The sequence below is a fragment of the Lissotriton helveticus genome, chromosome 11 (assembly GCF_964261635.1).
Source record: "Lissotriton helveticus chromosome 11, aLisHel1.1, whole genome shotgun sequence".
Lineage (NCBI taxonomy): Eukaryota > Metazoa > Chordata > Amphibia > Caudata > Salamandridae > Lissotriton > Lissotriton helveticus.
In genome coordinates this window covers 978,773,508-978,796,562 of record NC_136072.1, presented here as the reverse complement: position 1 = coordinate 978,796,562, position 23,055 = coordinate 978,773,508, and the positions used below count along the sequence as shown (strand labels likewise).

General features: G+C 44.7%; 1 protein-coding gene across 2 annotated transcripts in view; it reads left to right on the top strand.

Moving 5' to 3' along the window:
- The window catches only part of GRK3 (G protein-coupled receptor kinase 3), a 1,268,751-nt gene that overhangs the window by 268,669 nt on the left and 977,027 nt on the right, over positions 1-23,055 (top strand). For both annotated transcript variants that reach the window (XM_078667331.1, XM_078667330.1), the window contains exon 2: positions 17,822-17,898. In XM_078667331.1, the coding sequence (XP_078523457.1) occupies positions 17,822-17,898 (77 nt within the window). The remainder of the gene's footprint in view (positions 1-17,821; positions 17,899-23,055) is intronic.

Genomic DNA, 23,055 nt, shown 5'->3' with positions numbered 1-23,055 from the left:
TCAGTTAGCGACAGCTTTTAGGTGATAGCGAGCGGTTCGGGCCCACTTTGCATGTCAACGATATTTATCACTAATGAAATGCAAAGTGGGCGTACCCAACCTGTTAGCGACTGAAAGCAGTCGCTAACATCGCTCTCGCCTATTATCAATGCAGGAGTAGCGATTAAAAAATTCACGCTAAGCGCGAATATTGCTGAAAACTAATGCTTGCTCAGACCACTTCTTAACCTGTTTAGCCAATTGGAGTTGGATATTCAGGTTAAGACCCTATTGGCGTTAATGCCTGAATATCGCTGGATTCCCAGTGATATTCACGCATTTTGCCGCTATCGCCAGATATTTTATCGCATTGGAGATAAACGTTGCTAATAGCACGTTATCTCTGCGATACAATCCGGCGATGAGCGGCGATAAAAAAAATGTCGCTAAGCTTATTTAGCGATAAATATCGTTAGTTGTTGATAATATGCCCCATAGTTCAGTTTAAACGTTTTCATTTACCTCCTATTTAATACGAATGACATTTTTTTTAAATTGAAGATGGCAGGTCATGCCCAGGTTTGAGGCCCCATAATCTGTATTTTGAAAGCAAATAGCAACATTGGAAGAAAACCGGGCTGAAAATGGAAGGGTTTTCCATAGAAGGACAGAATGCTACATTTTGATTTAAAAAATATATAAGCATGTCACTTAAGAGGTGAAAGAAAATTCTAGACTACAAGAACACTTGAGTACCTAAAATGTGTGGAACTTAAACAGTAATGAGGTTTGCTATGTGGCCTTTTGGGTCCTGTTTGTAACTCAGTAGCCTCTTGATTATGGGAGGGAACTGCAGGAAGGCTAAAAGTTAAATTTGTCCTGTGAAGTCTTTGGCGGTGTCAAAAAATAAAGATGGCTGCAGAGATGCAGAACTTAGAAAAACGAAACAGGAAAACAACTTCACCTGTTTGCTTTTCTAGAGCATTTTGAGTGTCGCAACACGTTACTTTGTGGTAAAGTGGATTGATCAATGGTTCATCATCCAAAGTTTAGATTTCCATAAACCAAAATCATTGTAAAATACATTTTGAGTGCCTGTGATACTGTACCATTAATTCTATCAGGAGCAGGTCTAGCATCTCTAACGAGATTTCAGGGTTCGCTGTCAATGTCCCTAAAATATCTATAGTAGACTATATTCTCGTATCAGAAATGTTTTCTCCTTTAGTCTGAATAACTTCTTCACTGTTTTGAAGAGCATATTTACATCAATATCGTTTTTGTAATGTAGCAGCTGTAAAGCAAATATTCTGTGTGCAAGTTAACTAATGTACACACAGTTATGAATGTGACATTTTGTCAATTTAACTCTACATAACATGTTTAATTATCCATTTGGATATTTTCATATATGCTAGATATACTTGTATAATTGTATTCCATGCTGGTGGAATCAATGTATAATGAGTTATTATCTGTGCTTATAGCAATGCTAGCATTACACATAACTTACTTAGCATTAAAAATAAATTGCAAATGGCATACTGTAGTGAAACAATTGAGGGGGTTTTTAGAGATTTAGATTATCGGGGCGCGCTACCTCAGTTATACGTTACAGGGTTAGAATTGACACGTAGGTATGTAGTGCGTGAAGAGCAGGCGGAAAAACACCCTTAACCGTCTAAAAAAGTCAAGAGACTAAGCAAATATATACAGTTGTGCTCTCGCTACTACAGTATTTTATCATACACACAGTACAATGACTGATATTTATTCATAGAGACAGAAGCAGATTCTTTGGTGTTTTCTTGGTTACAGCAAGAAGATGTTTATTTTCTCCAGACTCTTGAAATTTCATACAAAGCCAGCTGGCTTTGTATGAAATTTCAAGAGTCTGGAGAAAATAAACATCTTCTTGCTGTAACCAAGAAAACACCAAAGAATCTGCTTCTGTCTCTATGAATAAATATCAGTCATTGTACTGTGTGTATGATAAAATACTGTAGTAGCGAGAGCACAACTGTATATATAGGCATACTGTAGTGTGCTGTGTTTATAATGATATAGTATGCGATGAAGTGGGGGATTCTCTGACTCTTAAGGGTGCTGAACTTATACCTTATTAATGTAATCAATCAAACAGGGTTTGTAAAGGGCAGCTACTCACCCTTGAGGGTCTCAAGGCTCTGTGGGGCGGGGAGGGGGGGGAACAGCATTTACAACGCAACTTTTACAACACAGTACCTTTACGACGCAACCATTACAACGCAAGTCATTACAACGACTTGCGCTGGGGGGCGCTCTAGGATAGGGAATAGTTTTAATTTACTATCCAACACCTTCCCTACTATCCACGGGGACTGGAGTTGGAATAGTAAATTAAACTATTCACTATCCAGCGCCCCCCAACGCAAGTCGTTGTAACGACTTGCGTTCTAAAAGTTGTGTTGTAAAAGGATGCGTTGTAACGACATACATCCAGGGAGGGGTGCAGAGGATCAGACTAAGTGTTGAGTTCATCTGAAGAACCAGGTCTTAAGGTCCTTCCTGAATTGCGTCAGCGAGGGTGATTTCCTGAGGTGTATGGGCAGGGTGTACCATGTCTTGGAGGCAAGGTAGGAGAAGGACATTCTTCCGGTTCTGGTCTTGCGGATTCGTGGGATGGTAGCCAGGAAAGCTGGGCGGAACGGAGGTGCCTTTTGGTATGTGGAACATGAGGCGGTGTTTCAGGTATGTAGGTCCTGCATTGTGAAGGGCCTTGTATGCGTGGGTTTGAAGAATGCCTTAGCAAAGCTAATGAATACTAGTGCTCAGAGGAGCCACAAAGGCATTTCAGCCTTGTATGAAGGTTACACTGGCAACACTCAAATAAGAATGCGTTAAAATGAAACAGGAACAATCTGATGGTAAAATAAATGTACTGTTGCTAAAAAATATTATGCTTTGTCACACATTCTGCGGAATCGAGACCTTGCCCATAGAATGTGGCAGAAGGCAAATTCAAATACAAGCAGAGTTTCAGGTTGTCATTTCCACTGTTGTGAAACATGTAGTTTGTTGTTGTTGACCGTTGGCTTGCTGTTGTACGAGACAGCCTTGTAGGTGCCTGGCCGGCCCTTCCTTACCTCCCTTATTTGACAAATGCCACATTTTGACGACTTATGCATTGGGTGACAAGGGTAGTGAGCCTTCTCTTACACAGGCGGATCCATCTCTCGTCACTCACAGGAAAAAACCTCACACCACAATAACAAAGACCCAACCCTCATCCTGCACTTCTAAAACATACCACTTGCCATGCCCTCCCACAGGCACACATCTTAACGTACTCACAGGCGCTCCCATGACATAATATTCCTAAAACATATCCTTCACTGACCGTCCACTTCTGGCACACTGTCCCTTTAAACACTTAAAACACAACCCTTACCCTAAATGCACATAGGCGCAATGCTTACCCTGGCCCTGATCTCACAGAAGCACCCCTCTCACCGAGCAATCATTTAGTCACACCTCTGCCTACTAGCAAATGAAAAGAACAGATAGCTAAACAAGTGAAATACATTTGTTAGTTATACCTGTGTTGCTCTTACCAAGTACTTAACTTCACAGACTAAGGTCACATACAGCAGAGTACCTTTAATACCAGCCAGGGTACTCCTTGCAGAAAAAGGTGAGGGATGTCCAAGATACACCATTTGCCAGGGTGGAAGATGTTGCAAAATTTGACAATCACACAGTTTATTTATTTATTTATTGGCTCCCAAAACACAGTGACCTCAATCTGCCTCAGCCTACATGTCACACAGCGTAACATGCATCATGACGGAGAAGGGAAAATATAAGTAAGGGAAAAACAAACACTCCCTGTAGACCAATGTTCTGCTAGAGACAAATCAGGCAAGCAACTGACCTAATCCCAGCCATAAAACGTGCCCATCAAAGCAGATAAAGTAAAATAAAACACGTTTTAAAGCAAAGCCTTTGTGTTGTTTTTATACCGATCTATTTTTTGGCTTACTGGTTTATTCCTCTATTCCGCAACAAAAAGTTTCTGAATGGGCCACTTTCCCACATGGTGCAGCAGGACTTGAGGGATGGGGGTTCACCAGACATGTTGAGATGTCCTACAACGAGGAGACAAGAACAATAGAAGAGTAAAACCGCTTGCTAATACCAAACCATGCTTCTAAGGAGCTCTTTGAAGAGGTCCCTGGAATTCTGGTTTCCTTGAAGGATGCAGCTGGCTATTACTTGATGGTCTCCAGGTAGCAGCACAGACAGCCCTTAGTTTGCCAACTTTGGAGAATCCCCAGGACTGGAAGCAGGGATGTCTTTAGAATACGCAACTGTTTTATGTGTAACACTGAGCTCTGATCCCTGCACCTGCCTTAAAGCACTAATAGTGACTGGCAGCCATTACTGCCTATTCTGTGACTGAGGGTGGGTTGAGGAGGACACGCAAAGAAGGGCTCAAGAGGATCAGGGTGGTGTAGGTTGCGCTAGCTTTCACCTCTCGTACACTGCTTAACCCAGATGTCTAACTCTCTGCACCAAGACTATGTAAATGTGGGATACTTGTAAAGCGCACTGTTACTCTACCCGAGTGTCCTGGCGCTGTAGACCGCTGGGGAACCCGTCCTGGTTTTCCCTGTGATATGGTCCCTTTCTGGGTATCTCTAGGGTGAAACCAGGCATCCCCGGGGTCTGTGGGGGGCCGTTTTAGAGATGAGGCAAGCTTAATGCCCAGAGTTACCGAGTGTGTTCCCTGGTTAGAGTAGGCACTGAGGTGAGAATTATCGAGTCCGTTGACCCTGGTCCAAGACCCTGCCGCGTCGGGAATTGAACCCTGGTCCCGGGCCGTTCTCTGCTTACAGGTCTGCCGCCTCTAACCAGTGAGCCACACCACTCCACTATGGCTGCTAACCTGCATGAGCTCGTCACCAGTATGAATGCAGCTGACTCCTCTTCTACAGGTAGGAATCTGCACTATTTGTTGGTGGAGCGATGGGGCTGCATAGCTTGTCGGCAAGCAGTGGTACTGCTACCTCGTACACTTGTCAACATGATGACAACTTCTGTCTAGTGGCGTAACAAAACTTGAGGGGGCCCCCCTGCAAACTACATGGAGGCCCCCCCCTCCCATCCTCCATGCCAGTCTAAAGCTCTCAGGCCAGCGACCCCCCATACTGCAGGGGATGCAGGGCGATTGTTACGCAACTCTCCCCAATACAGCCGTTATAAGTAACACTGGATGGTAGAGTTAAAGGTTGGGCTTAGTCTGCCAGCAGGCTATCATATGTGGTGGTCCATTTATTACAGGGTCCCTGCCATCAGTAGGCCGGGGAAGTTTGCCCAATTTTAGGTGGGTTTCCTGATGCAGACTCCTGTCATGATATACAACATCGGGCCCACTCGTCGTTCAGTTTTGACAAAAGTGCATCCACTGCTCCTTCTCATTTCCGTTTTAAAACATTACACAATGCGACAATGCAGTATTTCCATATCAGATGTAACTACAAAGAGCACATTTTTATAATACATTTTTATTAATAGACAATAGCTATCTTAAGAGGCATTGCATAGCTTCATACACACTCTCTCAGTGAGTCAGTCTCTCTCTCTCTCAGTCAGTCAGTCTCTCTCTCTCTCTCAGTTAGTCAGTCTCTCTCTCTCTGTCAGTCTCTCTCTCTCTCTCTCAGTCAGTCAGTCTCTCTCTCTCAGTCAGTCAGTCTCTCTCTCTCTCTCTATTAGGCAGTCTCTCCCTCTCTGTCAGTCTCTCTCTCTCAGTCAGTCTCTCTCAGTCAGTCAGTCTTTCAGTCAGTCAGTCTCTCTCTCTCTCTCTGTCAGTCTCTCTATCTCTCTCTTTCTGTCAGTCTGTCATTCAGTCTCTCTCTCTGTCAGTCAGTCTCTCTCTCTTTCAGTCAGTCTCTCAGCCAGTCAGTCTCTCTCTCTCTCTCTCTCTCTCTCTCTCAGTCAGTCTCTCAGCCAGTCAGTCTCTCGGTCAGTCAGTATTCAGTGTCTGAGTCAGTCAGTCTCTACTCTCTCTCCACTCTCTCTCTCAACTCTGTCAACTCTATCTCCACTGTCTCTCTCTCTCTCACTCTCTCCACTCTCTCTCCACTGTCTCTCTCTACTTTCTCTCTCTCTAGTCTCTCTCCACTCTCTCACCCTCCCTCTCTCTCTCTCTCCACTGTCTCTCTCTCTCCCACTCTCTCTCCCTTCTCTCTCTCCCTTCTCTGTCTCCACTCTCTCTCTCCTCTCTCTCTCTCCACTCTCTCTCTCCACTCTCTCTCTCCACTCTCTCTCCACTCTCCCTCCACTCTCTCTCCACTCTCTCTCTCTCCACTCTCTCTCTCTCTCTCCACTCTCTCTCTCCACTCTCTCCACTCTCTCTCTCCATTCTCTCTCTATTCTCTCTACTCTCTCTCTCCAATCTCTCCACTCTCTCTCCACGCTCGCCAATCTCTCTCTCCACTCTCTCTCTCTCACTCTCTCCTCTCTCTCTCTCACTACTCTCTCTCCACTGTCTCTCTCCACTGTCTCTCTCTCTCTCCACTCTCTCTCGCTCACTCTCTCCACTGTCTCTCCACTCTCTCTCTCTCCCCACTGTCTATCTCTACTCTCTCTCCACTCTCTCTCCCTTCTCTCTCTCCCTTCTCTGTCTCCACTCTCTCTCTCCTCTCTCTCTCTCCACTCTCTCTCTCCACTCTCTCTCTCCACTCTCTCTCCACTCTCCCTCCACTCTCTCTCCACTCTCTCTCTCTCCACTCTCTCTCTTTCCACTCTCTCTCTCCACTCTCTCTCTCCACTCTCTCTCTCCACTCTCTCTCTCCACTCTCTCTCTATTCTCTCTCTATTCTCTCTACTCTCTCTCTCCAATCTCTCCACTCTCTCTCCACGCTCGCCAATCTCTCTCTCTCCACTCTCTCTCTCTCACTCTCTCCACTCTCTCTCTCACTCTCTCCACTCTCTCTCTCACTCTCTCTCACTCTCTCTCCACTGTCTCTCTCCACTGTCTCTCTCTCTCCACTCTTCTCGCTCACTCTCTCCACTGTCTCTCCACTCTCTCTCTCTCTCCACTGTCTATCTCTACTCTCTCTCCACTCTCTCTCCCTCTACTCTCTCTCTACTCTCTCCACTGTCTCTCTCCCCACTCTCTCTCTACTCTCTCTCTCTGATCTCTCTCTCCACTCTCTCCACTCTGTCTACACTGTCTCCCTACACTCTCTCTCTCCACTCTCTCTCTCCAACCTCTCTCTCTCTACTCTCTCTCTCTCTCTTTCTCTCTCTCTCTCTCTCTCTCTCTCTCTCTCTCTTTCTCTCTCTCTCTCTCTCTCTCTCTCCCTCTCTCCACTGTCTCTCTCCAGTCTCTCCCACTCTCTCTCACAAAGTAGTGTGTGTTGCCATGGGCCTCCGCAAAAAAGATTCCGGAGGGGGGGATGGGCACGTTTTTAACTTCACCACCATACCCCTTGCACCCTTCTCCCCTCTGCCTTGCACCCTTCTCCCCCTCCCCCTTGCACCCTTCTCCCCCTCGACTTGCACCCTTCTCCCCATCAGCCTTGCACCCTTTTCTACCTTGCACCATTCTCCCCTCTGCCTTGCACCATTCTCCCCTCTGCCTTGCACCCTTCTCCCCTCTGCCTTGCACCCTTCTCCCCTCCCCCTTGCACTCTTCTACCCTCTGCCTTGCACCCTTTTCTACCTTGCACCATTCTCCCCTCTGCCTTGCACCCTTCTCCCCTCTGCCTTGCACCCTTCTCCCCTCTGCCTTGCACCCTTCTCCCCTCCGCCTTGCACCCTTCTCTACCTTGTACCCTTCTCCTCTCTGCCTTGCGCCATTCTCCTCTCTGCCTTGCACCCTTCTCCCCTCTGCCTTGCACCCTTCTCCCCTCTGCCTTGCTCCCTTCTCCCCCTCCGCCTTGCACCCTTCTCTATCTGGCACCCTTCTCCCCTCTGCCTTGTACCCTTCTCCCCTACCCCTTGCACCCTTCTCCCCTCTGCCTTACACCCCTCTCCTCTTTACCTTACACCCTTCTCTCATCTGCCTTGCACCCTTCTCCCCTCCCCCTTGCACTCTTCTCCCCTCTGCCTTGCACCCTTCGCCCCTCTGCCTTGCACCCTTTTCCCCTCCCCCTTGCAATCTTCTCCCCTCTGCCTTGCACCCCACTCCTCTCTACCTTGCACCCTTCTCCATCTGCCTTGCATCCTTCTCCCCTCCCCCTTGCACTCTTCTCCCCTCTGCCTTGCACCCTTCTCCCCTCTGCCTTGCACCCTTTCCCCCCCTTGCACTCTTCTCCCCTCTGCCTTGCACCCCTCTCCTCTCTACATTACACCCTTCTCTATCTGCCTTGCATCCTTCTCCCCTCCCCCTTGCACTCTTCTCCCCTCTGCCTTGCACCCTTCTCCTCTCTACCTTGCACCCTTCTCTCCTCTGCCTTGCACTCTTCTCCCCTCTGCCTTGCACCCTTCTCCTCTCTACCTTGCACCCTTCTCTCCTCTGCCTTGCACTCTTCTCCCCTCTGCCTTGCACCCTTCTCCTCTCTACCTTGCACCCTTCTCCCCTCTGCCTTGCACCCTTCTCGGCCCCCCCCTTACCACCTCCCCTGCGGACGCCCACATGGTGCTTCTAGCAAGAGTGCTTACCTGAGGGCACCATTTTGCTGCCTCATCCCTTCTCTTATGAGCTTTGCCCTTGAGAATGCTGACAGTCTGACTCTGAGGGCCCCCACTCCCAAAGGGGATACCGACTCAAGACATTCTCCACCTTTGTCACAGTTTGAATTCAGAGAAACAATATACTGATGTTCTGGAGGCAAATTCACTAAAGAATACAAACTTTCCACACCACCCTCATCAGAAAGCTCGAAAATATCCAACCCAAAGATTTCCTATAGGAATCAAGCTATTGTTTAAAATACTTCACAGTGGAGAGCTACAGCTAAAGGTGCGGTGTTACATGACAACCAAAGTTGTGAAATAGTACTACAATATTTGACAACATTGATAAGATAGAATCTTGAAAAAATGTAACATGGTGAAAACATATTCAAGGCCCTGTAATAACACAACAACAAAAGTTGTCATATAGCACTACAATATTTAACAACATTGCGAAGATAGGATCTTGAAAGCATTAATTCAAAACATAGTCTTGCAAGTGTGTGTGGGACAGTGTGTTACCCGTCTGCCCATTTTTTGTTAGGAAATGGCAACCAGTTCATGAATAACATGCATATTTGCATCCATACTCTTGTCATGAGTGTGGTATGTGCCTTCAAAACCTGCCTGAAGAACACCATCTCCATTTCCCCTCTCACAACTAGGTAGACCTGACCTCATGACTTGTTCTGCGCCCTAATTGTCAACTCCACAGAATTGTCGACTCCACTCTCAAACCTTGTCAGGGTCCCCGCACAGTGCTCTGTGCTGCCTCCTGCTCTCTGGGGCCCCCCACCCCCATCCTCTTTCCGACCTTGCTCCCTCTGACTGAAGAGAAATATTGCAAATTGTTACATTGTTTCTCTTCAGTCAGTGGGAGGGGGCGAGGGGCAAGGGGCTCAGGGCAGACTGCAGCACCTGCTTCAGAAGAGATGGAGAGAGGCTTGCTTCAGCACACGCCTCTCTCACAGCAAGCTCTCACTGAAGAGCTGAGGGGGGCCCCGGGGCCCCCTTCATTTATTGAAGGGACTGGGGCCCCCCCGCACTGCGTAGCCTGCGGGGGCCTTTGTTACGCCCCTGCTTTGGTGAGAGTGACGTGAGCCCCCTATGGTTCTTGCAGCGTCCAAGTATCTCCTGAAATATGCCTTGGATGTTGCTTCTGTTCCGCGCTCAACACTGGCTGCTTTGCTGTTGCGTTGCCTTTGCGGATGGGGAGGGTATGCATTTTATGGAAGACAACAAACAGTTTGGTGGTGGGCAGGCATATAAAGAAGAAAAGATACAGATTACAAAATGTTTCATAGTGTTGAGAGTTGGAAGATTGAAAATATAATGTATCAAATGGAAAAGCGCCAATTGTCTTGCATCTAGGGTATGAGGATTAAGTGAAACCTAAAGAGACGTTGGGGAAATCCTGTGCTTGATTTGAGCCGATGTTTGCTGGTGCTCAGCATGGCATTTAATTTTCAATTCCTGAACTTTAGCCAGTCCACCACATGGTAGCACTGTTTGTTTACATTTAGGGTGAGCACATAAACAGTGTTTATTAATTCAATACGCATTAAAAAGTGATAAGACAACCCCATGCCATTTTTATAGCTTTGGGTGGTCTTTAATAGAGCGAATGGTCACAATTGCAGGAGTGAGATGGTTAGTTGTTGTGTTGTGGCTTTGGCAGCACTGGCAGGGTCATTGGAGGTGGAAGCTGCAGTGGCCTTCTGAGAAGGGCCCTGACACTTTTGATCTTACAGATAAAGCACTGATAAAATCATTATCAGAGACAAAGACACCCACAAAAAAAGATAGGTTCAGGTCCTTCTTGTAGAGATTTACTGTAATGGATGTTACTGCGGGCGCTCACCCACTGTGGTTGCTAATGAAGAACAATGTTTGGTATATATGGAGTGAAGGGTGTCAGTGCATTTGTCAGAACAGAATGGGAGATAAATACCTCTACACTGATGAAAAGAGTTTGCTCCTGGGATAAGCGTGGCGTTCACACCTGGTGCAAGCAACAAAGGGCTGCATATAGTTATGCCACAAAGAGAACGTGCATTGGCAAAGCCAATGTTCTGTTTTGGAAAGAATAGGTCTGCAAACAGCTGTCTGTAACCAAGACCTAACAAGAAAGAGAGGGTATAATAATGTGCCTCGGTAGCATTAATGGGTGCAGAAGAAAAGTGGTCTAATGAGAGGAAGAGATGCTTGGTTGTTTTGGGGGCAAATTACTTGCTTAAGTCGAGGAACCAATGTTATGGTCGATAACGATGGAAGGAATTAAAAGGTTTTTTTTAGATTGGAAGTATTGTGGTTAGAATAATAGTAATGGATTTATAAAGTGGAATACATGCCAGGCATGGGAAATATGACAGCAGATTTACTGCAGAATGGGGAACAAGAATACAATGAGGGGGGAAGTCGAGCACAGCCATGAAGAAATCACTGTATTGGTGGCAAAATAGTGTAAATTCAACATTTTCCACTCCAGAAATGTTTCCACTGATTTATTCTTAGAAAGTGTAAAGCTTGGGTTTATGGTTAACGGACAGTAAATTCAGATGAGGGCACAAGAACTTAAGTTTTGGGAGGTTATTACTGAAGAGGAGCACATGTTTCTGCCAATAGGTTTCAGGGGAAAAATGGAAAGCATTGGTCAAAATGGGTATTTTGGCAAAGCAAATAGAATAGTGAAATATTTGTACTTGTGATCAGGGACAGATACTACAGTAAAAAGGTTACAAAGGAATTGTAGCTGATGTGGAACACAGACACAATGCAGAAAGTCATGTAGCTACTTAGAGTCCCATCTTGTGTCCTATAATGCTGGGATAGAAGGTCTAAGAAAATTGGAATTGATGGTATAGATTTAATGGATTGCTACAGTATGTGGCCTGAGCTGCGAATTGTGTATAGAGTTGGTACTGAAATCTTCCTGAAACTCTGGAGTGAATTATTTTTAAGGTGAGGCATAACTTCAGACATTGTAGGTGTCAACTGTCTGCAGTATAAATTTGAAGAAATAAAGTAAATATAGTACTGGCTCTGAAAGAGTGCAGTGCGACAAAGAATGAGTGTGTTTTGAATATCTTGTGGGCTTGGAGAACATCAACCCACGAGATGAGAGGATGTCTTTAAACTGAAGTGACAGAGACTACCACATGGAAATGCAAGGTTACATCAGGGGAAACAAAAAATTACCAATCTATCTCTCTCCTCCCTTTTCTGGCCAAGATCTCAGAGGCCCATGTGGCCAGGTGCCTTTCTAATTTCATCGAACAGTCTGAACACCTAGAGCTAAACCAAGCTGGCTTTCTGCCCTCTTACTCTACTGACTCAGTAATACTCGCTGTTCTGGACACCTTAAGAGGAAAAGCGGACAAGGGCGTCCCTCAGGCCTTGGTGCTCTTGGACCTGTTGGCCACGTTTGACACGGTCGATCATAAAATTCTGCTGGATCGTGTTGAACAGGCAGGCATACAGGGCTCCGCATACAACTGAATCAGGTCCTTCCTTGAAGGCCGAATCCAAGCACTATGACTTGCCCCTTTCACTGCCCCTAAGATCACTACCTCATGCGGGATCCCTCAGGGTTCGTCCCTATCCCCACACTTATTTAATCTCTACCTCATGCCCCTGATTCACTCCTTAAAAAACAGGAAGGTAACTATGCTGACGATCTTCAGCTCGTCTTCACCTTGGATTCCCCTGACTCTGTCCACGAATTCCAAGCCACTATGCTCAACATCCAGTGCTGGATGGACCTTAACCACCTTGAACTCAACCCGGGCAAGACTGAACTAGTCTTGCCAGGGAAGATTGAGATTTCCTGGGGCCCACACTACTGGCCGACAGAACTAGGAGCCCCCTCCACTCCCTCCCCTTCTGTGAAAAGCCTTGGGGTCACCATAAATGCAAATCTCTCGCTTAGAGGACAAGTGGGGGCAGTGGTCTCTACCTGTTTTCTCCAACTGCGAAAAAATCAGGAACATCAACCCACGAGATGAGAGGATGTCTTTAAACTGAATTTACAGAGACTGCTACATGGAAATGCAAGGTTACATCAGGGGAAACAAGAAATTTCAGAAATGTGGTTTGGACTTTAAATGTCAAGAAAAAAGTGGAGAAGGCACAGAAGAGTAATAAAGCATTTGATGATGTGACTCAAAGAAGACGAAAATAGGACAGTGGGTGAGGGTAAAGAAGGCAGGATTGGCGAAGGTAGGAGAAGCAAGGTAAATCGACCTGTTGGAAGAGGTGCAAATATTGTGTCAAGTAACATCGTTGATCAATGGAAGACTATAGCTTTTTAAATATTTATTTATTCAAATTGCTTTCTTCAGCAGTGAAACAGTATACCAGACTAGAAAGCAAGATACATTATACTGGCCTCAACTATCAACCCACCAGCCATACAAGTCGTTATTTCAACCCTCACACAGATGGACAGACTATATTTTGAATCTCTCATTTCAGTTAGTCTCTGAATCACCATAGTATCGTGGTAGTCCAGCGTGTGTCTAAGCAGGAGCCCGCCGGGCCATCAGGTGGGCTGTCTTCCCGGCCAAGTTTTCATCTCCAAGCAGGACCTGCATATGCAAGCTCTCAACTTCATTGTTCCCATGCGGCACTTCTGTCCTTGTCATCTAAGACATATCTCTAATCCTAAGGAGTCGCAGCTTTCAAATATGTTTTTAATGAGTGGCAAATGTTTTTGGTCTGCTACTTGGGGTAAGGTATCATAAAAATATCGGAATTGGTCATTGCAATATATGAGATCTGCCAGCCAGGTATTGTAAATGTAAATGTGGGATACTTGTAACGCGCACTGTTACTCTACCCGAGTGTCCTGGCGCTGTAGACCGCTGGGGAACCCGTCCTGGTTTTCCCTGTGAGATGGTCCCTTTCTGGGTATCTCAAGGGTGAAACCAGGCATCCCCGGCATCTGTGGGGGGCCGTTGTAGAGATGAGGCAAGCTTAATGCCCAGAGTTACCGAGTGTGTTCCCTGGTTAGAGTAGGCACTGAGGCGAGAATTATCGAGTCCGTTGACCCTGGTTCAAGACCCTGCCGCGTCTGGAATTGAACCCTGGTCCCGCGCCGTTCTCTGGTTACAGGTCTGCCGCCTCTAACCAGTGAGCCACACCTCTCTACCTCTCTACCTCTTTAGCCATGGGTATTCCATTTCTCCCCCATACACAAGCCACCTGCCTTTTGGCCAACATCGGTATGGAGCCAAATCTCCTAATTGTCACCAGCAGATGTCCTCTATATCCTAAAATGGACATCTTGGGGGTCGGGGACACAGACTGTGGCGTTTAAGCAGAACTTCACGATGTGCAAGATGAGAGACGAATAGAGTATGTGAAGTGTGTTCTACTGTAAAGAAACTGATGAAAGATGCATTGTAGAATGAAAAAGAGTTCAGCTTGAGGAAAGAGACAAACTAAATAGCGATGGCTGCAAAATTGGGAGAAGAGTTAGGAAGAAAGAAGTGAAATGCATGAGAGTGATGCTGAAACCTTGAGGCCTAGTGCTCGTGTTAAGAAAGCAACAAAAATATGTTATGATTATTATTGCGGAGAGTGTATATGTTATTTGTTTTTATTATGAGGGAAAGTTCTGAATAAATTATCTCTGTACTTACGGATGCAAATGCGTCGAGCATTATGTCTGCTGATTTTATGTAGAGTGCAGTGAGATGAGGCAATTCTGTATTCTGGGTGACAATTGTTATGAGGGCAGCTGGTTACTGAATTGGGTGAGCACTGAGCTGTGTACAGGATTGAGTTATAGAGATAAATTGAGAGTTTGAAGTGCCGGGCGTGTACATTCCTCACATATTCTGTGTCACAAGAACTCTGATAGACACATTCCCTCTGAACATGCGCTCTGTGCTCCTGCTCTCTGTCACTGTCCCTTTTATAAGCGTCATTCTCTCTCTTGGAACACACGATGCGGTGGCTTGCATTTCTGTTTTGATAAGTAGTTCAGTCTTAGTGCTAAGCTATGCTTACATTTTCAGCTGAACCTGAATTCTCCAGTCTTACAAGAATGCCCTGCGGGGAGTCCATGGTTTGTACTAAGTATTGACTTTGTTTTATAGCAGAGAAATATAATTTCTGCAGCAGACGCTTAATGTTTCTGGGTCGTGTGAGATTGTTTCAGGGGCCCCAATTTGGAACTGAATCTAATCCTTTTCATACTCGCAGTGCCTGCACTACAAAAAGTGACAGGATTGTAGAGTTACATACTACAGTGTCAAGGTTGCAATTCTTTGAGAATTGCAAGTAAAAGGGGGTTTAGGGGGAGGGGTTAGTGGGCTTTCCCCTTCCTTGTGATTTGCAATTGTTTACTACTGCGCATGCAGCTGCAATGCATTGATAGTTTACCAACGGCTTGGTGCACTTGGTAACCAGTAACAAAGTGGAGCTTTTGAAGGGGCAGCCGTGAGCTTCCAGTGGAAAGGGCGAGGTAGACAACGGTTCCATAGATTCCAGTGCTTAATTTGTAAAATGTTAAGCGCCACGGCATTGACAAAGAGGCCACTGTGCTTGCACCACTCATCGCCCTTGTCATCGCTGCCAAAACAACTACCAACCATCTCTCTTGCATGTAAATGCAACAGTTCAGATTATTCCAGGTCCCCAAAGCTGAGGGAATGGCTGGGGAGGCAGGTATTAGCATTTTTAATGGATATTGCAGTCCTAAATAACCCTTGTTCTGCTCATCTCTAAATTCGATTAGATGTTGCTGCCAAGCACCAGAAACCAATTAAGTGCTGGTGCTGAGCACCGGAAAGCACCGGCTCAAATTAAGCACTCCTCCTCCACCCTTCCGCTAGAGCGGACAGAGGTTCTATGAACTGCTGCCTCTTCCACCGTACTTGTCTTTTGTAATGTGGTGGCTATAGGGTAAGCCAGTGCTGTAGCGGGGTCCACTGCCCTTTCAGGCTTCCATCTCTGCATTTAGAGACATACGCAAGCAGCACGCATTAACAGAATGCACCCCGGCTCATGTCTTACTGAGACAGGATTCTGTGAGGCCTCTGTAGGCTGTGCCCTATTGTTCAGCACAGCGTTTTGTCTGGCACTGCAAGGGCTGTGCAAAAACAGAGCTTCAATGTGACCAGGGCCAAAAATAGATCTGACTTTGAGCAAATATAATCAGGAAACGTGTTTGTTCGGGCTCTGTTTACAGCTCCATTATTTGGGTGAGAGGGCTCCCCTGCAGCTCATGACTCTTTCGGTTGTGAGTGTATACAAAATGTCGTGGGGAAGGCCAGAGCGAAGTCATTGCTCATAATTACCGAAACTGCAGGTCATATTAGTGCAACTAATGTAAAGCAGCTGAGCGGGGCTCAGCCTTCCAAGAAGGATTAGAGGAACAGACAGTGGCTCGAGACACTCGCTGCTATTTTTAGATCGCAGATATATTACATCCATATGACAATGCAGCGCTGTGGAAAGGAATGGTGCTCCACTTAAGTAGACAGATTAAGGAGTGAATTTAGAAGTAGGTGTTTACTCCCAATCAGGTGTTGCCTGCAGTGGAAAATATGCAAATGAGTTACTGCTGGGGAAAATGACGCAATTCCAAACTTTGTTTTGGGCTCTCCAGGAGGAGATCACAGTGATGCCTTTGCTTGATGTATTTATTTATTTATTTTAGCAGAGGGAAATATAAGTTTCATGCATTAAAGACTACTGTAGTAAGTGGCTGCATGCGCACTTAATTTATTGATAATATTTTTGGGTGTTTTACCCCTTTTATTATTTAGAAGGCATATAACACTATCAAATGTGCTTTATGCCAGTTAGAAGCAGTGACTCGCCTTACAAGTGTGCACTGCATTCTAGACTGCGCTGGAGCTTAGCGTCACCAACATTTAAACCGAAATTTGATTTTCTGTTCCAGCAGTTAAGAAATAATGGTCGCGGTGGTCATTCATCATTCAGGGCAAATGTCTTTCTTCCTCCTGTCAGACAGGATACATATCAAAGAAAACAAAGTTACGCCAGCAGCACTGCAAAAATTGTACCAGCCGCCGTCCCCTTCTGGTATGTTGGCCAGGCTACGCCTGAAAGCTGTCCCGTTTAAACCAAATTGGTTAGATTATGTAAAGTTTGCTCTGGTGCAAAACTTAATATAAACTGTTTGGATGCCTCTGTAGTAGCCTAGGAATTGGGGTTTGCAGTGGTTGTGTCTTAAATAATTTTGAACAAGGACAACAATGGGAGCATCTGAACTTGCTTTATTTTTGCTGTGATGCAATGATGCAAAGCGGAACAAATTCATGTTTCTTCTTTTTAAAATGAGAAATCTGAATATAAGTTTGAAGGAAAACCATTCAGCTCTTTCTTAAGTTTAAATATTGTTTTTCAACAAATGTTTTTATGGAACCGTTTTTTTCTTTATTGGATAAGTTATTACTGAAGAAAGATAGATTAAAGCATCAATTACTTCATATATGTTTGCCATGGTTTAAAATATTCCTTTATATAATCTCCATCTACCTTTAGGCAGCAAAAACTGTGAAAAAAAATCACTTGCTATTTTTTTCATTCTTATTTGTTCAAATGTCTGTTAAATATAAAGAAAGTGACGTGCATTGGAATTGTATCCCTTAAGTATTAGTATTCAAATGTAGGGCAGTTCCAGGGCAATTTTATAATAAAAGTCTGCCCAAGGCACTATCAGGGGTGTCACAATGATCATAGGTGTATCAAATGTGACCACAATAAGGTAAGAGGAAGCAAAAACGTAGTTTTTCTTGAGGTCCCACACATCCATGCAACCATGCGGTGCAAATGTCAATGCAGTCTCCAGTGATGAATGGCTAAAGTAGAATACAGATTCACAAAACATGCATGTGGGCCACACTGAACCAGTCCTTGTGTTTTGTTTACATCACTTTTCGTGCTATGATTTATCAGTCTTTATTTGTAAAGATAAATGCGGGCCAACAAGTCTCAGAATGCAAAGTTATGTTGATTTAAGAGCCAGGGCTAGACTGAGGTGTTTCTCATGCCATGGATCTGTTTGGCAGCCACACTATATGCTCCTTGTCTCCTTTTCAGTTTCCTAATGATGTCAGACATGCTCTTAGTGTACTGTGCATTCAGACATTTCCATCAGCCTGACTTCCAAGAGTTAAGTCTTTCTTTGCTTTCTACCTTTCAGTATCCGAAGTGTGATGCAGAAGTACCTTGAAGAGAGAGGGGAGCTTGCCTTCGATAAGATTTTCAATCAGAAGATTGGTGAGTTGAACAGACGGCAATCATTTGTTGGTATTTAAGTACTGTATCAATTTAATATGCAATACATTATACACTGTGACACAACTAGAATATTGTCTAAGACAAACAAACTCAAAGGATTACCTTCATTTTAGGAACAAGAATATTAATTGGAGTAGACTATATATCAGAGAGAGAACAGCTATTTTCACACCCATGCTTGAAATTACTAATTCTATTTTTTTCAGGGCAAAACCTTTCAATAGAAGATAAATTCACTTCTCACCTCTTCACATGATACTTTTCTATTTTCACAACATTAATTTGTAGATAGTGTAATCAGGTTCTCAATATGTAGGTTCATATCATAATTTCAGAAATTTGGTTAAAAAAGATGTTTTCACAGGACAGATGTAGAATCGTTTGTTGAGCTGTGCACTATTGCTGCTCAAATGTCAGTTATACTTGGCTTGCCAATGATCAGGCTCCTTTAAAAAATGAAGTATGCAGAATGAAATATGTTTTTCTTCTTCTTGAGTGCTTAAGGATGTTCCCTGGTGTAAAGACATCATGTGCCAAGGATTTATTTTTAGACCAGGCTATGATTAATCACCCACAATGTTTTAAAAACAACACGCTAAACAATGGTTTTCCATGTATACTTTATGCTATTTGGGTCAAGTCCATGTTGCAGCTTTCTAAAAGTGTTTAGTTGTCTTTGTGTGTTTGTTTTCTTCCTCTGGGAACCTCGTCTAATTTTCTTGACATCTTCAGTTGGGATTCCATGTCACACAGGGCACAGATGGTGTCAGTGACACTGCAGGAATGTAAAGCAGAGAGCACTGTTGTGTGTTACCACAATGTGGAGATATTTATCAAGCGGTATGCTAGTCATTACTGCAACAGTTTCACAAATTGCGTTCCTAATGAACAACAGAAATCTGCAGCGCTGATGGAAGGATAGTACTTTGGCTTCCATTCCTGCTCGACCCTCAGCGAAGAGCTCTGGCTAGGGAACTGGAGTGTTGGACTGTGTCCGATAGGGAACATAGTGCCTTATTTTGTGTTTGACAGACGGGCTTCTTGGTCAAGACGTGGCAGATATTCTGTCTGCCATATTACAAGTACCATAGGCCGTAATTGTAATTATATTTATATAGCGCCTATTACCCTTGACGAGGTGTTGAAGCAAGGCACTTCAAATCTCAGTGAGAGGGCGTCTGCCACGTTTGTGATGAGTATACGCCCGCCAAACACTCAATAAAGGCCATAGTCTTGATGCACACTGTCCCTGAGTTCTGACAAGGCCCCAGCAACCTGACCTGCACATTTTGCCTGATTTATATAAGGAATCCTTGGCTTATCCTTGGTAGTTTGTTCCAAGGCAGCAGTGTTGTCATAATGGAAATGTTGTGCAGTATGGGTGCAACAACCACACAGTTCATATATGAAGAACAAAAGGGTCAAATAAACATAAAATGAAAAGAGTAATAAAACAAGCCCAATCGCATTCTTTGAAACAGATACAAAAAACATCAAAGGTTGTTTAAAAATATAACATATGATCTAGAAGAAAATGGGGCAAAATTAATGCTTATTCATTTAGAAACCAAATTCATTTGAAGTATAGTGTTGTATTCTATTAGCATTTGTATAGTTATCAATATCAGTGACAAAAACAAATGTTCACAGAAAGTGCTTCTTGGAGGACAAGCAGCACACTACTTTATTCAACTTGACTGGTTGAAAAAGTGTGGATTTATAGTGTGATGTATGTAGGGAGAGTTGTGCTGGTATGCTTGAGGGATGCTCTCATAGTTTTGCAGGAAGAAGTATCTGTACTGCCTATGTCAGTGTGAAAATGGAAGGAAATTAAAATCCCGGTGGGGTTGGTTGTAGCCACAGGGTAATCAGGAGGATATAAAGGAGGGATACTTTCACCTTTGAACTCATCAGGCAGAGAAGGGTATAGTCACCCTATTGATTGGATGGTTTTATGGCAGCTTTCATTATATTGAGCATTCAGTCATTTTGCATAACAGTGTTAGACTGTTAAACTAGTGTTCATCTCTAAACTTACTAACACGTTTGTAAGAACTAAAAAAAAATATATTAACTTTATTGTCTCTAGTGATCTCCATCAGGCCTTTTCTGTGGGTTCATTCAACCGGGTTGTGGGTGCATATGGTCACATTTCACCTCTGGGCAAGTTGGTAAAATGTAATGTAAGAGTCTAAACAGCTGATGAACAGTTAATTGGGGCGCTTCGGAGCAGGCAGGCTTTTCAAAAGGGTAAGAGGATGGATGGAAAAGGGAATATGCTGTGAGGAAATCTTTAGAGTGGGGCGCTGCTCCCTCAAACTGCTAAAGAACACGCATGACCTCCTCTAGTCACAAGACACAGAATAATGCATCCCTCTCCACAGCAAAAAAAAGCCATATCCATCGCCACCAGACTGTGACAGTAGTGAATTCCATTATTGCGCTCATTAGACAAATACGATATTAAAAAAGCACTCCTCTTTCGTTTTTTGTATACTTGGATTGTGACCAGATGTCCAGCCATCATCACCACATTGGATACAACATAGAACACACAACATAGGACTGCCATGCCTAACAACCACTGATGGTGACTGATCACAAATTCCACTGATCACAGATGTCCACCCACAAAGCAGCAGCCCTCTAGCAGATTTTGCTCAGCATTGTTGCAGCTGCTGGTGATGGGTTCCCCGGTTCAGGACAATAAATGGTAATTCTCCGGTCTGGCTGCGTTTTCCTGAGTTTCATTCTGAAGCAAGCCATTCTTTCTATTGCAGAATCTCACTCCCTGCATGTTACAGTGACTCCATAGACTGATGTGATACATGCATCCTACTACAACTGTGGAGGCCTGGGAATGAGTAACGGCCTTAGCAGCGATTTGATCAGCCTTTTTTAGGTCTCACTGAGCCAGCGCACATGTGCTGCTCTCGAAACTTTTAGTAGGGGGGCTTCAGAAAATGCTGCTATGAGCCTAGAGCTTGAGTGAATGTGCGGGGTGCGTGCTTTACAGCCCCATCTGGCTTTCAAACCATACACGTACACCAGCTTTCACTTTTGCCGCCGCGCGTGCGTGCGCACCATTCGCTGTTCTCACCCTCCCCCACCACATATCTCGGCCAATGCTTGTTTTTAGAACGTGCTTTCCCCCCTCCCCCACCACATATCGCAGCCAATGCTTGTTTTTAGAACGCGCTTCATGCTCTCAACCCTTACACGCGCAGTGGCCTTCACTTTTACCGCTGCGCGTGCGCACCACTCACGCTTCTCCCCCTCCCCACCACATATCGTGGCCAATGCTTGTTTATCTTTTTATCTAGTCTTCTGCAGTCTCTCTCTGTCTAGCCATCATATACAAAGGCAAAAAAAAGTTTACGGAAGTGTACGTCCTTTAAAAACAATTGTACTTTTTTAAAATTTATTTTTTACTTTTAGAGGAAATAAAATCGCACATTCCAATTCATAAAATCACAATTACTTCAGTCGGGCCGACTATACTTTCGATAATTATAGTTCTTGCAGAAAGTGTTAACACTGCAGGTTTTCACCATACTTCTGCGCCTGCACAATTCCTTTTGAAATGGTCAACTTTTAGGCTGTGCAACATATCCCGTCAGAAATAACCAGCCTTCTTCTAATGAGTAATATCATAGTCCATGCGTCTTAATAATTTTTTTTCTATCTGTTAGTTATTGTCCACATATTAAAACTATGGGTGAACCATTTAATTTTAAAGTTGTCCTATAAAATGTGCTTACCCTTGCATTAAACACACATGTAGTGCTGGAAGTTCTGCAGGCTGCATGTAGCTGTGCCACCGATCCCTTCCCCTCAACTCTATGGGTGACCACCTCCCACCCCCTCTGACTCTGCATTTGTAGGCCCCCTTGATGTTTTGGGATGTTTCATCTGCTGTCCGCAAGGCCCTGCTGGAATGTGATGCACGCCTCCCAGGGTAATGGATGCTGGCAGTATTATTGTCCACACAACGGATGTCTCCTGTCTGTCCTGCTGTGGTCTCGCTGTCTACTTTTTAAACAGTGTCTACGAGATGCTCTTTTGCAATCTCACTATCACCCCTCTGCCTAGCTGTTTACAAACTGCCCCCGTCTTTTAAATGTCTCTTTTGGAAGGTGTTTTTAAACCTGCTCTTCAGCCTTCCTCACTAACATCCTCTTCTTTGATTTCTCCCCTCAGACCCTCCTATAAATGCTTCTCCCGCCCATCTGCTCCTTTTCAGGCGCATCTTTTCTTCGTTTCCCCTCCCCTCAATCCCTGACAGAATCTCCTCATGCGACTTTCTGAACCTCGCTTAGTGCACTACTGCTTCTTTCTCTCTTCCACATCACCCCGTGCCCCTCCCCCGGACTCCTGGCTCCCCATCTACACCTTTTATTTATCTAATCCTTATTCGCCACACTTTCCGGTCAGCCGGCTGCTCTTCGTTCTCTTCCTCTCCCTTCTTCACAGCCCTCCCCAGATCTCTCATGCTCCTGTATTCACTCACACCTCCTCCTGTTCCCACGCCCTCTTCTCCTGAACTATTTCTTGCCCTCACACTGGATTCCTCAATCTCCCCATTGCACCCCCCAGACACCCCTCCGTTCACCTAATCTGCTTGACCCCCCCCCCCCCCCCCCACACACGCTGTTTCCCATTCCCTGTAATCATTCGGCTCTATAAACTGTTCTTTAGCAATTTGTTTATTAAGCATCTGGCTCTGAGCTGTTGGCGCACTATGAATAAAAGCAGGCAGTAACTAAGCAAGTGTGGTGGGGCATCGACGGGGACGCATGGGTTTTGTCTCTTCAAGTGGGCATTCACCATTTTCCAGCTTTCTATGCAGGCCGTGTCCTTTGACACATGTACTGTTACAAGCAGGGGGCAAGTTTTGATGTATTTTTTACTCATTTCCCCTTTCCTATATATTAATTTATCTCCCTTTCACACTCCTCTGTCACCCTTTCTCTTCTTCTTTATCTGCTCCTCTGTTTATCTCTTTCCACTCTTCCTCTCACCATCTCCCCTTGTCTCTTTGCTGCTCTTTTTTTCATCTTTGTATCTAGTCTTCTTATTGCTACACCTTGTCAAACAAATTTCGATCTCACAATGAAGAGCAGCACATTTTTATGC